Raw genomic sequence first — 18506 nt, forward strand, 5'->3', positions numbered from 1 at the left:
CCACACTCTAAGTAATAAGGATATAAAAAAGCTTATTTATCACATAAAATATAGAGGTAGAAAGCTCAGGGCTGGTAAGGCAGCTCCCCAAGTTATTCAAGGTCCTACCTCCTTTCACTTTCAGATTTCACCGTCTTTAGTGTGTAGTCTTCATTCTTTCGGTTCATTGTGTAGCTCCAGCTATCATATCTATATCCCATGCAGCAGGACAGAGGTAATGGGATGGTAGGAGGAGCATGGGAACCATAGGAACATGCCAGTGTCCCTCAAGGAAGTTTTCTGGGATCTACCATATGACAATTTCAAACCTTTTCTGTTGGCCAGAACCTATTCACCTGACCACATCCAGGTGAGAAGCAATCAAGGAAATTTTAATTTTTAAACTGAGTGGCTATGTACCCAACGGAAAATCCCACACCCTGTTGGGAAGGGGCATGTGAAGCATGGAAATGGGGCACGTCTAGTAGTCTCTGCCACAGATGCGGATGTCTGACGCAAAAAGTGGCTTGCCAAAGATCACATAGAAAATTACAGTTCGGGCCGGGGCGCGGTGGCTCAAAGGCCTGTAATCCCAGCACTTTTTGGGATGGCCGAGGTACGGGGCGGATCACGAGGTCAGGAGATCGAGACCATTCCTTGGCTAACACGGTGGAAACCCCCGTCTTCTACTAAAAATACAAAAAGGAACTAGCCAGGCGAAGTGGCGGGGCGCCTGTGTCCAGCTACTCGTGAGGCTGAGGCAGGAGAATGCATAAACCGGCGAGGCGGAGCTTTTGCAGTGAGCTGAGGATCTGGCACTGCACTCCAGCCCCGGCGCAGAGTGAGACTCTGCCTCAAAAAAAAAAAAAAAAAAAAAAAAAAAAAAGAAAATTACAGTTCGTAGATGAATTATAACCAATACATGTACAGACCTTCTCAGTTTATGTGTGGTGCTGTTTTATGTCATAGGCTTATTTCATTTTCATAACTATTTTACACTATGATGAGCTTCTTTTATGGTTGTGAAAAGTGAGGTTCAAAATGGTTGAGGGACTTCATTGATCACAAAGCCTACCCTTACTACTCTCTTGAAAATTGCATATTCCTGTCTCTCTCTTCTCTCTCCCTCCCTCATTCCTGATTCCTCTTACCAGGTTCTGTATTGTTCTTTGTTCCCTTGACTCATCACCTTTCAGCATTCTATATATTTTTCTTATTTAGCATGTAATTGCTTATTGTCAGTCTCCCAGTGTTAGAAGGTGAGCTCCATGAGACCTTTGTTTTGTTTGCCAATGCATCCCAAGCACCCACTTTAGTATCTGGCACATGACAGAATGCCCAGTACATAGTTTTTTAAGTGAAGGAATAATGCCACTAGGTATCCAAGTCTGCCTTGGAATTATGTCTGTTATCTTCAACCCTAATGCTATATGCCTTCTCTATCAGAGCGTCTGCTAATGTTTTAGACTCTGGAACTCCTGTGTTTGCCTCAGAAATGTGCTCACACTTAAACTTATTGATTTACTCCTTGCCTTCGTGACATTCATTTAATGTTGCTAGCAACCTAACCAGTTTGCTCACACCTTCAGTTCTCTCTTTATCTCAGTCTCGGGTTAATATTTCCCAAGGAGCCATGCATACCACTAGAAAAACAAACTTCAGCAAAACTACCAAAATTAATGTCAAACCAGCTTTTCTGTTTCACTTAGTCTCTAGCCTCAGGCTTAGATAGGACTACTAGAACACGCTGATGGGACAGTTTCTAAGTGGCCTGATCTGCATTGCTTTCTATTTTGGAATGTAAAAGGGGACTGTTTTCTGGTCTCAGCCAAATCTCAAGACTATCACCTCCACCCTCCACCCTGTTTACAGTAATATAATTAATATAAAATGGGCCAGGCACAGTGGCTCACGCCTGTAATCCCAGCACTTTGGGAGGCCGAGGCGGGTAGATCACGAGGTCAGGAGATCGAGACCATCCTGGCTAACATGGTGAAACCCCGTCTCTACTAAAATACAAAACATTAGCCAGGCGTGGTGGCGGCGCCTGTAGTCCCAGCTACTCGGGAGGCTGAGGCAGGAGAATGGCGTGAACCCGGGAGGTGGAGCTTGCAGTGAGCTGAGATCCCACCACTGCATTCCAGCCTGGGCAACAGAGCGAGACTCTGTCTCAAAAAAAGAAAAGCGGGGGGACTGGTTCTGGTCTCAGCCAAATCTCAAAACTATCACCTCCACCCTCCACCCTGTTTACAATAATATAATTAATATAAAATGTAGTACAATATAATAGGATTTAATATGATTATGCTTCTGTTTAGAAACCTGTTATGACAATTGGTTTATTTCATTCAGTTAACTCTGTTTCTATGTCTTTCTTTTGTGAAGATTGTTAATTTCCTGATGGGAATTTTCTGATGCAGATTCAGCTAACATGTACTGAGCTCCTTTTGCATGCTAGGACTTTTAACTCTCACACAGCACTGTAAGATAAGCAGGCTGGACATGCAAAGACTAGTTTAAGAGAAGCATTTTGTCCAAGGCCATATGGCAACCAAGTGGCACATGATAAATAATTAACTATGGAAAGTAATTCCACCTTAGGTCTTCCGAAATTCAAATCTTTTCTCTTTCTTTTCTATACCTGAGTTTCCTGATGTTTTATACTTATACGTCTGTCTACCCCAGCACCTAGCGTAGTGCCTTGTACATAACAGGTTCTCAATAAATATTTAATGAATACAAATATATGAGGAGCTTTTCTGTGGAAAATATTCTGCTTTGAATATGTGAGGATACATTTGGAACAAACATCCTAGCTCTATAGTCAGGCAGCTTTTTTTTGTGCTACCACTCAGGCAAAAGTAAGTCAATTAATCTCTCTGTCTCCGTTTCCTGGCATGTAATGTGGGAATGGGCATGAAAGCCCTAGAGGGTGTTGTGAGATTAATTAGTTAAAATGTATACCCTGCTATATAAATGCTAATTGCTGTCAGGAGCGTGGGTTGGATTTTCCACTGACTTGGTTTTGCAAAGCTTTGCACGTTTCCATGAGTTCTCTGTGCCACCAAGTCTCAGCCTTAAGAAACCCTTTTGGCTGAGAGGAATGACGACTTTGTGGTTCTCGCATGTTGAGAGGCCAATTTAGAGAGGACTTCCACTGTGGAGTAAACTGAAAAAGAAGGGACATTCTAAACAAAAAAGGAATTCTTGTGCCAGTAATTTGCTAAATTCCCTTTGCTGTTATTAGAGACAAATGTATTTGCATAACAGCCTTTTCCTGTCTTTTCTGAGGCTGGTGCCTGCAGTGAATCATATAATTAATTTGGTATTACATGACACTCCAGCCCGTTGCCATAGATTTTATTTTTATTTGTTCACTGAATAATATAAAAAGCTCTGACAAAATATGCTCAGGTGGCTGTCTAGAGAACTTAAAAACTCACAGAACTAATTTCAAATGGGCAAATATCCCAAAGAAAAAGCTCAATAATAATAATAATGTTTATGAATACTAATACATGTATTTTCAGTCTCTTTGGTACAGGAGGCTGACTCATTTTATAAACATATTCATTTGGTCCATAAAACATCATATAAGGGAGATACATGGCAGCTGCAATTATTTCATTTCCCTTTAAAAATGTATTGCATTTAATTGAATACATATTAAGCTTATGAATTGGGCCATGGTGATTGATTTTATTCAAATTTTAGTATGTGAGGAACAAATGCTTTTAAAAAAATGTCTGGTCTTGATTTATTAACTTATGTTATGAAAGGAAAATTCTACTTTCCTTTCTTTATTAATCAGGATAGGCAATAGTAGTTGCTATCACAAATCTCAGTGGCTTAACGCAGTATTTATTTTCCACTCATGTCACAGCCCCTTGAAAGTCAAGTGGCATTCCTGAACAGCTCTGCTCTGAGCAGAGGCAGGGATCCAGGTTCCTCCCATCCTGTGAAGCTACCTTTTCATCAGTTTCTGGACTTCAGGGCCTCCATTTCAAGGAAAGAGAGCACTAAAGATTGTGCAGGGGATTTCAGGCCACAGCATTTCTGCCCACCTTTCATTGGCCAGAGGAAAATCACATGGCCCCAACCCAATTACGAAAGATAAGTAGTTTACACATGAGTCAAGCAAGAAAAAACAGAATTAATGAGCATATAGACAGTCTCTACCACAGTCTGTTCTTATAATCACTAAAATTCCATTTTATAATTCCTCCTAAATTGGTCTGAGTATATGCTTGCAGTTAAAATGTTATGTTAGCTCTCCTTTTTTTTTTCTCTTCTTTTCCAGTCGGTATTCTCCTACTTTACAACAGAAAAATCTACATGTTACTCATCACCTATCTTACTAATTATTGCCCAGGGCTATGAAGACTTTCAGGGTCCAACATGACACTTATTTTATTGGTGTCAGAATGTCTCCTTAATAAGGGCACTATTAAACCCCAGCAGGCCTTCCTTTTTCTCTCCAAATTACCAGTGTTTCTATTAAGAGTGAATCATGACATCAGAATGTGATCTGTGACCCAAGTTGGAGTGATCTGAATTGATACACATTGTAGAGTGGGGTTATAGGAGCGATACTAATTCCCATTTAATAGTCTTTCCTCTACCATCATCTAATTTCAGCCAAAAAAGTGCAGTCTTGAGGGAGATGCTTTTGCAAAACACATAAAGAATATCTATAGGAAATACCAAAGGCAGTGACATCTTATTTTATCTAGACAACAAACAGTATAATGAAATTTCAGACTCCATTTGCTATCCAAACATCGTCATCTTTTTTTTTTTTTATACACTTTATCATTCAAAGTGAAACGACTGTCAAGCCAATACATAACAACACAATTTTTGGAAATAAAATGTAAAATCAAAATGTCTCTAACAGAAAGTAGTTATGATAAGGATGGTTTGACATAGAATGGGTTTGCCAATTTTACATGGTGGATATTTTCTTCCTTCTTTCCTTTCTTCCTTTTATTCTAATTATTATTTTAATTCATTTGAAAGCAAATTATGCATAGATTTTTAAGGTACACATATTAAAAAACATATCAGAATAATTATATTCTTTCTGCCTTAACTATCCTCACTTTTACTAATGATCGTTCTCAGAGGCAACAACTTGGATATCTTATTTATATCTTATAATATTTCCCATCTATATTTTGCTAACCTATTTGTATACATTGTTATCTTTTGTGTAGTCAACCCTAGGGCATTATCTTTTCACTTTTTTCATTATAGTAAATGAGGATAATCTCACTGAAACTGCTATCCCTTCTACCCATTCGTCTCTATATTTCATATTTGGTCGAATCAATAATCATTTCATTAGTATGTTTTCACATATTTATGGACTATAATTCTATTACCTTTCTTAGTTTTTGAAGTTATTAACTGCATTGCGTTTCATATGCTTATTTTAATTTGTATGTTTTTGTAACCATTTCTATAGCTTTCAATTGCCTTTCAGCATAATTTTTCACATTTTTCACACTGTTAATGTCCTCAGATAATCTGTCAGTTGCGATTATTTTTTTCCCTTATTGGAGGTTTCCAACCCCTACTACCTATACTGGTTCATTACCAAGCCCTGGTGCATAGCTTTTATCCTTGGGTCTCTTTCACTGTCATTCTGAGGATCCCTTTTCTCTCTTGAATTAGAATCCCTATTCCCAGTCCTAGGTTTTCTCTATTAATGTTTTATTCTCTCATTTTTGTAGCACAAATTCCCCGTAGCTCCCTGACAAGGAGGACATGGTAAATAAATTGTGGAGTCTTTGTGTGTCTACATTTGTCACCTTCACACTTGATTTTTTTGTTATGTTTAGATTCTAGATTGGAAATCATTTTCCTTCAGATGCATTGCTTCATTATCTTCTAGTTTCCAGTCTTGTGTTTGGGAGTTCCCAAATCATTCTCATTCCTAATATTTTGTAAAGTGACTTTTTTTTTTTTTTCCTTTCCTTTCTTACTCCCTGGCAGTTTGCAGAATCCTCTCTGTGTCTGCACTTATTGTGAAATATTTATGTGGTATAAGTTTATTTCTTTTTTTTTTTTTTTTTTTTTTTTTTTTTGAGACGGAGTCTTGCTCTGCCACCCAGGCTGGAGTGCAGTGGCCGGATCTCAGCTCACTGCAAGCTCCTCCTCCCGGGTTTACGCCATTCTCCTGCCTCAGCCTCCCGAGTAGCTGGGACTACAGGCGCCACCACCTCGCCCGGCTATTTTTTGTATTTTAAGTAGAGACGGGGTTTCACCGTGTTAGCCAGGATGGTCTCGATCTCCTGACCTCGTGATCCGCCCATCTCGGCCTCCCCAAGTGCTGGGATTACAGGGCTTGAGCCACCGCTCCCGGCCGTGTAAGTTTATTTCTATCCATTGTGCTGGGCCAATCCATAGGTCCTTAGAAGGCTGTATAGTTCAGTTCTCAGATTTTGTGTTTTTTTCTGTGAATTATTGAATTGACAATTTTCTTTGTATCTTGGTTTTTGGTTTGTTTTGTTTTTTGATAGGTGGGGTGCAGAGGCTCCTCTTACTGAGAGATTCAGATTCCTGGACTGTGCTTCTGACTTTCTTCTCTATTTTCTATTTCTTTTTCTTTCTACTCTGCTTTTTAGGAAATCTTTAAATTTAACATCGAAAAAAATCTATTAAAGTTTTTTTGTTGTTGTTTTAGTGGGCTTTTTTTCTCTGAATATTGCTTTGTTATAGCATTTGTTCCTGCTTCGTGGATGAAACAGATTCCTTACTGCTCTGAGAATGTTGATAGTATTTTTTAAATGTTTACTTTTCCTTGAATAATTTGATTTTCTCCAAGTTCTTTTTACTTTTTTTTTTCTGACATTACATTTTGTGGTAGAGGTTTTTCTCAGATTATCTGCTCAGATTTAAGAAGAAGTTATTAAGAAGCTCATTGGAAATTCTAAATGTGAGTGTGAAGCCATGATGCTCATTAAACTTGTGCTTTTCTGTTGGATGATGTGGCTGCACAATTTTCTAAAGAACTTCTGATAGTAAGATTGTCATATCTTTCTTCTTAAACTGGCCAGATTTTCCACAGAAGACTCTTTCATTCTCTTCTGTGGAGAGTAAATGTCTGACTGCCCTCATCCTTGAAGCTGAGTGAAGAACATTGTTCAGTACTGGAAGAGTGGGCTTGGAACAAAGCATGTAACTTTTTTATATAGCTGTCATTCTGTCTTGTTTATTTTAGCGTTCTTCCCATATCCTCGGTTTTGAGATACCTGACTGCGTGTGCCAGGATAGATTATTGATATCGGTAATAAGCAAATCCAAATTATCCCTGCTTTAAAAGAACAAAGTTGTGTGATATGCCATCCATCAAAGGACCCAAGCTAAGGGAGCCTCTGTCTCTGGGCTTTCATGTTTGCCAAGGCAGAAGAAAAGGGAAGTTTGTAAAATATACCCCACCTCTTAAAACATCCACCACAAGTAGCACTGACTACATCTTCTTGGTCAAAGTAAGTCACATGGCCGCTCCTTACTTCAGAGGTGTAGAAATGTACAATCTTATAATATACCGAGAGGAGAACCCATAAATGGTGGGTAAACAGCACTAATGACTCTTTATCTTGGTGCTGATAATTCCTGGGTCTTTTCAGCATCCTGAACTACAGATTGGTTTGTTCTCCAGTTCTCTGCTGCTAGTTTAGGATTTGTCTTTTTAGGTGTGCTAAGCCTGTTACCACTTGGCCATGCTGGCATTACCATTGTCTTTTCTCCTGCTCTTGCAGTTACTTGGGATTATGTATTAAACATTATTTTAATTTTCTTTTCTTTTCTTTTCTTTTGAGTCTTGCTCTCTTGCCCAGGCTGGAGTGCAGTGGCACGATCTCGGCTGACTGCAACCTCTGCCTGCCAGGTTCAAGCAAGTCTCCTGCCTCATATTTCCGAGTAGCTGGGATTACAGGCGCCTGCCACCATGCCTGGCTAATTTTTGTATTTTTAGTAGAGATGGAGTTTTGCCATGTTGGCCAGGCTGGTCTTGAACTCCTGACCTCAAGTGATCCACCCGCCTCGGCCTCCTAAAATGTTGGGATTACAGGCGTGAGCCACCACGCCCAGCCAAAACTTTGGTTTTACTTTTATACAAGCTGAATAAGCAAACTCTGCAACTTTGCAAATATGTTCAAAGAATGTGATACTTCATAAACTATATTGTATTACAATTGTGCACTGATGTGAACAACACTGTGATTTTTCCAATTATTTCTCTGTATGTTGAATTTTAAAAGTTGCTTCTAAGTAAAGACCTAGCAACAAATAGTCATTTGTTGAGTCTTGAAAAAACTAGTTTGTTAAATTTCCCAGAGCTTTATTACTTACATGACAAATCCTTTTGCAAGTCAGAAAGCTTCAGATTCTTTGCTTTTATCAATATTAGAATAATGGCAAGTGAGTTGTTTTGCCAGTTATCCACTGCTACAAAAAAGGAGCACACATTTCAATGACCAAACTTCATTTTATTTATTTCACTTGTATTTTTGCTTCTGAGTCTCTATCTTGTGTGGCTCAGCTCATCTAGGCCGGACTTGCTCTTGTACCTTTGGTCAGCTGTGGAAAGCCAGATAGCCATACTTCTGGAGGTGGGCCGGCTGCCAGCTGGGGTGTCTCAGCTGTCCTCTGTGTGGTCTCTTATTTATTAATATGCTTTCCTGGACCTGTTCTCATGGTGACAATAAAGTTCTAGGAGAAAAAGCAAAACCTTTTAAGTCTTAGACTTACATTGTCACACACCACACAATCACTTTTGCTGCATTTTGTCTGCCAGTATAACTCACAAGGACAGCCCAGATTCGAGGGGTGGTAAGATAGAATCTTGATTGGAAAACTCACAGTTTCAAATTGCAGAGGATATGGATACAGGGAAAAGGGAAAACTAGCACTGTTTTTGGAGACTCTGTATTGCAGAGTTTTCAAGTGATCATTAAAAATAATGTTTGATGATAAAATATAAAATGGGTATACAACTCAGAAAGAATTTCAAGAATTGAGTGACCTTGTAGAACTAAGCTCCTTTAGTTCCTTACTATAAACAAATTTTCCCAGTTCTTACATGTAAGCAAACAATTTTAACTAGTACCCAAAACTCCCATTCAAAATAGCCCTTCTGTATTACTAAGAAATGATTTCCAATACAACCTTTACATTTTATAATCAATAATTACTTATAAAATGAAACATATTATTTAAATGTATAAGACATTTCAAAAAATCTTTTAACACTTAGCACTTTACATATTACACAAAAGAATAAAATGAGGAAACTATCAGACTTAAGAATATATTACACTAAAGTAAATTTACACGTGGAGATAGTGGAATTAATGTTAAGTTCAAGAAAAAAAGAAACTATGGAATTTATAATGGTTAAAAGAAAGCTTTTAACATGTTTTAGGTTGGATATTGGTGTATGACAAATCACTATTCCATTGGATGTAATTACAAGAATGATGTAACTCTTTTCTTTCAAAATGGCATTACTTATGACACTACATATATCCTTTCCAATTATACTTAGCATGAAAAGTTTTAGATGTCAATGGAAATGTCGGGAAGATCACAGAGTTAAAAATATATACATAAATGTGTGTATGTGCATATGTTAGGGACATGAGGAAAAAACTACTTTAAGGTGATGGTTTTGTGGCCTGCAGGACTCCATCACCCCGACCTCTGTTCACCCTTCGTCTGGTGACTTCTAGAGCCCTCCATTCAGATTCCACTCTTAAGAAAATAAATATTTTATTATTTTCTTAAAGAAAAAAATCCTTTAAATAGTTTTTTTTTTTTTCTTGAGTAGATGAGTGATTATTTTCATCATAAAGGGTAAATTATACAAGCCATTACTCACAAGGACAGCGCAGATTCGAGGGGTGGTAAGATAGACTCCTGATTGGAAAATTCACAGTTTCAAATCGCAGAGGATGTGGATACAGGGGAAAGAGAAAACTAGGGCTGTTTTTGTAGACTCTGTATTCCAGAGTTTTCAAGTGATCGTTAAAATAATGTTTGATGATAAAATATAAAATGGGTATACAGCTCAGAAGGAATTTAAAGACCTGAGTGACCTTGTAGAACTAAGCTGCTTTTTTATTTGACTCTGTCATTGAAACTGTAGTACCTTTAGTCCTGAATGAGTTTTCCACCAATGGGTATTACAGAGATCTCTTGATTTCTTGAGGTCTACTGTCCTGCTGTCCAATAAAGTAGAGTAAGACATATGTGGCTAGCCCAGACTGAGATGTAAGTGTAAAATCCGTTGAAATTTGAAGACGTACCACAGAAAAAGAATGTAAATGTAAAATAGCTCATTTTTTGATATTTTGGATATATTGGGTTTAACAAAATATTAAAATTAATTTCATCTGTTTTGTTTTACTTTTTTAGTATGGCAACTGAAATGTCTAAAATTACATATGTGTGTTGCATTCTGATTTCTACTGAACAGTGCAGACCTAGCCCAAAAATCAGAAGACCTAGAGCAAACTGGGAGTCCTTTCTCCCATTTGCCCAAGGTTTATCTTTTCAGTTACAATTTCCTCCTTAAACCATTCTCTGTTCCACAAAGTGAAAAAACACAGGATGTCTTTTTTAGGTGAAACTTTCTCCCATACCTTGCGGGGCTTAACAGGGTCAAGCTATCAGATCAAATCATTATCCAAGAGATACTCAGAAAATAGAAACCAATGGGGAACAGCAATTTCTTCACACCAAAGGTGCCTACTGTATGCAGTTATTAGAGGGAGGCTGGAAGATGACCAGAGAAAGAGGTTCTGGGAAAGACGGGGTGCCCTGAGGAGAAGGTGTGTTCTTTCAAGGCCTTTACGGTGAAGTGACTCATCTGCCCTTTCTTTCTTTTTGATTATTCCAGAACGCTGCGATGACTGGGGACTAGATACCATGAGGCAAATCCAAGTGTTTGAAGATGAGCCAGCTCGCATCAAGTGTCCGCTCTTTGAACACTTCTTGAAATTTAACTACAGCACAGCTCATTCGGCTGGCCTCACTCTGATCTGGTATTGGACTAGGCAGGACCGGGACCTTGAGGAACCGATTAACTTCCGCCTTCCTGAGAACCGCATTAGTAAGGAGAAAGATGTGCTGTGGTTCCGGCCCACTCTCCTCAATGACACTGGCAACTATACCTGCATGTTAAGGTAGCTTGATTCTTGGCAGTGACTTTCTCTTTTCCCTTTAGTTTCTGGGCTTTTGTCCAGATGATCCATGTGCTAGGAAGCTGGGGAGAAGTGGGAAATATTTAGATAGAGTTTAGTGAGGTCATTCTCTGCAGCTTAGCTGAAGGGGGCTGAAGGAGGTATGCAGAGAAATGGGTTGTGGCCCTTAGAATGTTCTCCAGAGGTAGTTTCTTCCCAGACCCTGAGACATATCAAAGTTGTGTAAAAGTGTAGCCTTGTTGTTAATCCCTTCTCATGACATCGGTACCTGAGTGCCTTTATGCCTCACCCGGAGTCATCCATTTATCCAGACATTGAACAGGGAAGGGAACAGAGCCCATTTGTATCTGTTATTCTTGGCATCTTTCAAAGTACCTGGCACAGAAAAGAAACTCAGGGTGCATTGTGTGGTGCACAATGCCTCCCAAATATGTGTGATGCGATGCCTCCCAAATATTATTTTACTTTTTTAGTGTGGCAACCGAAATGTCTAAAATTACATATGTGGTTCGCATTATCATTTCTATTGGACCCTGCAGATCTAACCCCCAAATCAGAAGACCTGGAGTGAACTAGGAGTCCTGTCTCCCATCTGCCCCAGGTTTGCCTTTTCAGTTACAATTCCCTCCTCAGAATTTTCTCTGTCATAATATTCTCCCAAATATTCTTTTGGGAGCCATGACATGTATGTATGACAATGCTTTTTAAACTTCTACCAAATTTCTCCTGAGCAGCAAGAGAATACCATTATCTCTGGCAATCTAAGGATTTAATCCAAACAATTTATCATTACAGTAAAATTTCTTTCCAATCCACTTTTTTTCCCTTGAAAGTTTTGTAAATTTTAAATTTTACTCTACAGTATTCTTTTTTTTTTTTTTTTTTTTTTTTTTGCATTAATGTTGTTTTGGGGAAACAAAAAAACTGAGGCTTCTCCACAGAATAGAATAGCCCTTTTCAGGGTTAATTATTTGGTTACTATTTACCCACGGTCACTTTTTAGCTGCCAGGCTTGGATTTGTTTTCTAAACTCCCATCTAGGTTATTATTTTTTTTTTTTCTTTGAACGACTTCCTACTATTTAACAGGTGTGTTTCTTTGCTAGGGCTGCAATGACAAAATACCAAAGACTGGGTGACTTTAACAAACAAAATTACCTTCTCACAGTTCTGGAGGCTGGAAGTTCAAGATCAAGGTGTCGGCAGGGTTGATTTCATTCTCGGTGCCTCTCTCCTTGTCTTGTATATGGCCATCTTCTCTCCTTGTCTTTGCATGGTCTTACCTCTGTGTGTTTGTGTCTTAATCTCTTCTTCTGATAAGGATGCTAATAGTATGGGATTAGAAACCATCCTTGTGACTTCATTTTAGCTCAATTATGTCTTCAAATTTTCTGTTTTCAAATACAGTCACATTCTAATGTACTGTGAGGTGGGACTTTAGCATGTAAATTGGGGCGGGGTGACACAATTCAGTCCATAACAATAAATAATCACAAATGTTTTTTCTCTCATGGAGAGTAACCACTCCCTGATGGAAAACTATGACTGTGCTTTGGTAAATGTAAGCTATGTTATGATTATGTGAAAAAGGACCTCTTTTCTATCACAGAAAAGCCTTTAGATCACTGTGTTCTTGGGAGTTGGAGGTAAGGGAGAATCCCTGTAACCTCTGAAGGCCCTTCTGAGGTTTTCACTGGAAACTTGAATCTTATTGGAGTGGACTTTAGACTGGTATATGGGTTTCCAAGGATCCTGAAGTACCCATGTTCTCATTATTTATGTTCTAATACAATGTAGTAGAAGTTAAAGCAAATTATAGCGGAAAGAGCATTAGGAGAAGGCAGAGAAACTAGGCCATCACTTCCACTCTGCCACTACTTAGCTGGTGACCTTAGGCAAGTCCTGTCCATGTCTGAGAGCTGTGGTATCTACATCTACATAGGAAGAGAGTTGGCATACATGCTTGTTGAGCTCCTTTTTATCTTTGATAACTGTTCATCTGTTAACATTTTCCAGTGGGAGGAAGTCTTCAGGAGCTCTCTGTTTAACTATGGTCTCCACTGTGCATCTTAGTGTTTCCGTATCAGTTTTACTTTTTCCTTAATTACTTACTACTTGCCTGTAGCTCTTCCATAAACTTTTCTAATCTTCTTTTACGTTGTAGGAGTAGGGCTGCATGATGGTTAAGACCTGCAAATACCTTTAGTGTTATTTATCAACTTCCAGATTGTCACCTCTTCATTTTACTTCTCTATCTTCCATGTTCTTAAAGCAAATCTAGAATTGAAGTTGTCTGGTGGGAGCACTACCATGTTTCCTATTTTACTGAGGAAATGTCTAAGCTGAGAATGACCTTAAACTGAAGCATGTAGAACCATAGGGCTGACTGTCTTTAAGGCCATAAAGTTAGTTTCATCTTTGAGTATTTTCTTTATATTCTTGCCCCAATACTGTTCAACTTTGGGAGCTAAAAAGTCAGTCCAATCACTGTTCTTCATGTTTTTTAAAATCAGAAAATAGATCCTTAAACTTAAATTTCCCTTCTATAACTTCCACCTATAGAGTCTGTCTTCCAGGGGGCAGATGTTTTGTTATTTGTAGGTATGGATCATGCCTACCACTCCCTCTTACCCCCTTCTGAGTATTGTCACAAGTCATCTTTAACACCCCTCCCTCCATCTTTGAGAATGCATACCCCACCCTTTCCACTAAATGTAGTCTTATATTCATAAGTCATTTTGGTACCCAATAAGCCAAATATGTGTGATGTGCTGCCTCACAAATATTATTTATACAAAATCACAAAATGGCTAGACATAGACTCCTTATCCCATCACCCTAAAAAAATTAGTTGATTTATTATTCTATATTATTTTTCATGTTTACCTATATTTAGACACAAGTTTTACATCCATTCCATTTATTTAATAACAAATATTTGTTTAGCAGTTAGTGAAAGTTAAGACACTAGATACAATTAATGTAACAAAAAACATAAATAGTGTTGTGGGACTTATATTTTACAGAGGATATTGATACATATCTATAACATAACCATCTAATTTTGAACTATAACAAATTTAACCAAGGAAATGTCCAAGGTGCTCAATAAACGACAGACCAAATTTAGATATGAGGTGGGAGAAGATAACAGAGAAGGCCTGTATGTGAAATGAAGGGGGTGGGGGAAGTAAGCCCTCCAAGCAGACAAAACAACATATGTGAACATTATAGCACAAATGCAATTCCCCAGTTGTCTAAGGAATTGTTATGTGTTTGCTTTTTTCCTTAATGCCTGATTTTTTGTATACATTCTCACAACAACTTTGAATGGTTGTACCACAGTTTTCTTTATAATAATCCATTTGTCACATTTTTTTCTATTGATTTTAATGTTTTTCTTGCTGATATGGCTCTGGATGGGCAATTTTAACTATGTGCTGTCTCTATTCCCCCTTTTCTATCATTCTATCATGTGACAAAATATCCAGACATAGGATTACTAGGGCAAAAACAAAGGCTTTTTTATGATCCTGGAAGCATAATTTTTCCCAAAGTTGCTTATACCATTATTGACTCTGCATAAATACGCCATTCCTGCCTCTGCCTTACCAGCACTGAGTATTATTGAGAATGTTTTTAGTGTTACATATACGCACAGTTATATTTTGCTTTGTTGAACAGCAGAACAGGGGATATGTTCTGAGAAATGTTTTGCTAGGTGACTTTTGTCATTGTGTGACCATCATAGAGTGTAGTTACATGAACCTGGATGGGAGAGCCTACTACACACCTAGGCTATATGGTCTGTTACTCCTAGGTTACCGACCTGTATAGCAGGTTGTGGTACTGAATACTATAGGCAATTATAACACACTGATAAGGATTTGTGTACTTAGCTATCTAAATATAGAAAAGACACAGTTAAAATATAATATAAAAGATGAAAGAAATGGTACACCTGTGTAGGGCACTTATCATGAATAGAGCTTATAGGACTGGAAGTTGCTCTGGGAGAGTAGGTGAGTGAGTAGTGAGTGAATGTGAAGCCTAGGACATTACTATACACTTTTATTTGTCTGACAGTGCATAGGTTTGTTTATACCAGCATCACCCAAAACATGAATAATATGTTGCCCTATGACATTACAATGACGATGACATCAATAAACAATAGAAATTCTTGAGCTCCATTATAATTTTATGAAACCACCATCACATGTGTGATCCATCATTAACTGAAATGTCATCGTGTAACACATGACTATTTATATACACTGACAAACACACATTTAGGACCACATCTGAAAGTATAAATACTTTGGTACATTAATAGTAATTAATTAATTGTGCTTTTTTAAAATTCTGTGATGCCAATTGGTATAGGAAATGCCTCCACTACGATTTTATCTCTTACATGAACTTACATATATAAATGATGTCTCAGTATGTAGCATGGCTCCACTTAGTTCATTTGAATGTGGTTGCTCTATGAAATCGAATGCAAATACTACCCATTCATTGTGTGTTTCTTTTTTCAGGAACACCACATATTGCAGCAAAGTTGCATTTCCCTTGGAAGTTGTTCAAAAGACAGCTGTTTCAATTCCCCATGAAACTCCCAGTGCATAAATTGTATATAGAATATGGCATTCAGAGGATCACTTGTCCAAATGTAGATGGATATTTTCCTTCCAGTGTCAAACCGACCATCACTTGGTATATGGTAAGGAAAATTAGACTACATTTTATTCTCTCTAATAACTTATAAAATGATAATACTTATTTGCTGAGTTATATGTATAAGCAAAGGTATTTCTCTTCAGATTATCTGATTTATTCCATAATAACTTCATGGAAATATTTCACCACGTCCTCATTTTGTACCATTTTAAAGGAAGTGGTGCATAGTACTTAGTCTCAGGTCACTATTTCTGAAATAACTCTAACTAGAATACCAAAACTACCTTATTTATGTTAACTTCATGTGAAATACATTTTAAGAAATGCCGCCCACTTCTAGTTCCTGCTTGGTGAAGTCATAAGCTGTTAATTCATGTGGTGAATTTCAATTCCTTGATTAATCAGTACTGCATTTTATTATTTATGTGTGTTTTTTTCTTGGCCCTCATTTGTGAGCACTGTCCATCTATGGTCTCTTCCACATCTGAGGGATTTGGAAAATGTTTTGTCAAAATATGAAAGTGTTGGAAGGTAGCGCTTGTAGCAGCAACATAACTTTCATATTGCTTGAAGTCTCCACATACACCAAAACCAAAACCCCATGGACAGAATTTACAGCATAACTCAGTGACAGGTTATCCACAAGAACCACTTTTGATAAAGTTAACTGGGACAAGCCACCAACAGCCTAAGCCCATATGGGATTAATGTTTGTGCGGAAGGAAGCAGATGGAAGTAATGTGGTATCTGTCAGACTTGACAACAGGAGAACACCAAAAGAGCCAACAGGTGCTCACTGGAAAGTGTGATGAACCAACTTGAGAACAGGAGCTGAAATTGGGAGAGGTTTTGCTCTCTGATAAAGGACCGTGCAAGAGACCTATAATAAGAAGCTCTGAAGGGGTGGAAGAAGTTGTCGTTCCTCACAACTCTGAAATATGACCAGCCACGTTGAGGAGAAGCTACTGACAGTAGAATCAAAAGTAAACTGGATGAGGACAATATATAGGAAGGAAAGAGAAGGACTGGCTAAAAATGGAGCAGGAGAACGAAGCCAGGACATCTTAAGACCAAGACACCATCATTTTGAAAAGATAGCTTGCTGAAGTTAGAAAATCCTTTTATATTTTAAAATTTAGAAAAAAGCTATTATTTCCTAAGTGAGCTAAATGACATTTTAAAATGATATAAGATGTGAAAGAATAATAAGAATTAGAAACATCTAAAAATTATATATATTATGTAACTCCATACAAACTTAGAAAATAAATCATTTTAGAAATGAAGCTAATCTAAGAGAAAGATCACAGAAAAAAAAAAACTACAATAGATAATGCCTTAAGATTAATAGAAGGTGAAAGGGAGAAAAAATTAAAATAAAAAAATGACAAATACAATAAGTAAATTAGAATGGCCGTAAGAATATCAGATAAAGTAGACAGGATTACCAGAGATAAAGATGACATTTCATAATAATAAAAGCATCACTTTATCAGGGAAACATAAAAATAACAAAAACTCATGTGCTTAATAGCAATGCTTCAGAAATATGCAGCAAAAGTTGGCAGAACTCCGGAGAGAAATAAAAAATCCTACAAACACAGTTTGTTATAAATTTCAAAAGCTGAAAATTTTAAATTCTGTCTCTGCTTAAGTTGTTAATGATACAATTTGGGAGTCAACTTGAAGAGTCTTCTGATGGCCAAAGATGAACAATTTTAACCAAAATAATTTGAACCTAATTTTAATGGTTTAAATTCTATGAAGTCAGTTTTAATTTATAAGTTTATGACATTTCACAAAATTTAATGAGTTACATATGGATGACGATAGGAAATCAGTTTATTATCTTAAAAACTGGTAAAGGCAAATAATCAAGTATTCATTCTGGTTTTCCTAGAAGACATGTAACATTGGGTAATGAAGTATTGTAGAGAGGTGTGTTTTGTAAAGTGTTTCTAATAATAAATGAAATTGTAATGATACAATTAGAATTGTCATCACCTTGCAACTCTCAATAGATTAATAAATGTAGGCATCTAAGCATCAATGACTGCTAACATCACAAGATGAAAAACCATCAGACATGTTTCTTCTGATAAAAGAAGAAAATATTACGTATTGATTCATATTACCAACTAATTAAACCTGAGTCCAATTAAGCCTTTGGATCCCACTATCATTTTGCAGGAGATATATAAATAACATAGAAATATATTGAACTGCAGCATGAATATATCATCAATAAAATCCAGACTATGTGAAACTCTATGGGCCAGATATGCTGGGTTTTTCAAAAGATAAATTGTAAGAAAAGAAATGTCATGAAGAGGGACTGTATAGATTAAAAGAAACATATAAGACATTTAGAAAGTAGATAGCACTGTAGCATCTAACTGTGCACATATAGGTGAAAAGTATATAAATAAAAACAAGGAAATGATTTAACTATAAAAGTATAGATAGTGACTACTTTGGAGGGTAGTAAACAAGGTATGATTGACGTGGGCCATGAAGAAGGCCTTCAAGAGGGACTGGCAAAGTTCCTGGACCTGAGTGAAGCAAAGGCCTTTGCTTTATAACAACTCATTAACTCTTAGATGTGTTTTCCTTTTTTTTTTTTTTTTTTTGTATG

General features: G+C 37.3%; 1 protein-coding gene across 1 annotated transcript in view; it reads left to right on the plus strand.

Annotated features, from left to right (window-relative positions):
- Positions 1-18506, plus strand: part of IL1RAP (interleukin 1 receptor accessory protein) — a 189662-nt gene that overhangs the window by 122580 nt on the left and 48576 nt on the right. Inside the window, 3 exon segments of the mRNA XM_017873440.1 lie at positions 10886-11171; positions 15730-15786; positions 15788-15914. Coding sequence (XP_017728929.1) covers positions 10886-11171; positions 15730-15786; positions 15788-15914 — 470 coding nt within the window.

The sequence above is a fragment of the Rhinopithecus bieti genome, unplaced genomic scaffold (assembly GCF_001698545.2).
Source record: "Rhinopithecus bieti isolate Rb0 unplaced genomic scaffold, ASM169854v2 scaffold_5626, whole genome shotgun sequence".
NCBI lineage: Eukaryota > Metazoa > Chordata > Mammalia > Primates > Cercopithecidae > Rhinopithecus > Rhinopithecus bieti.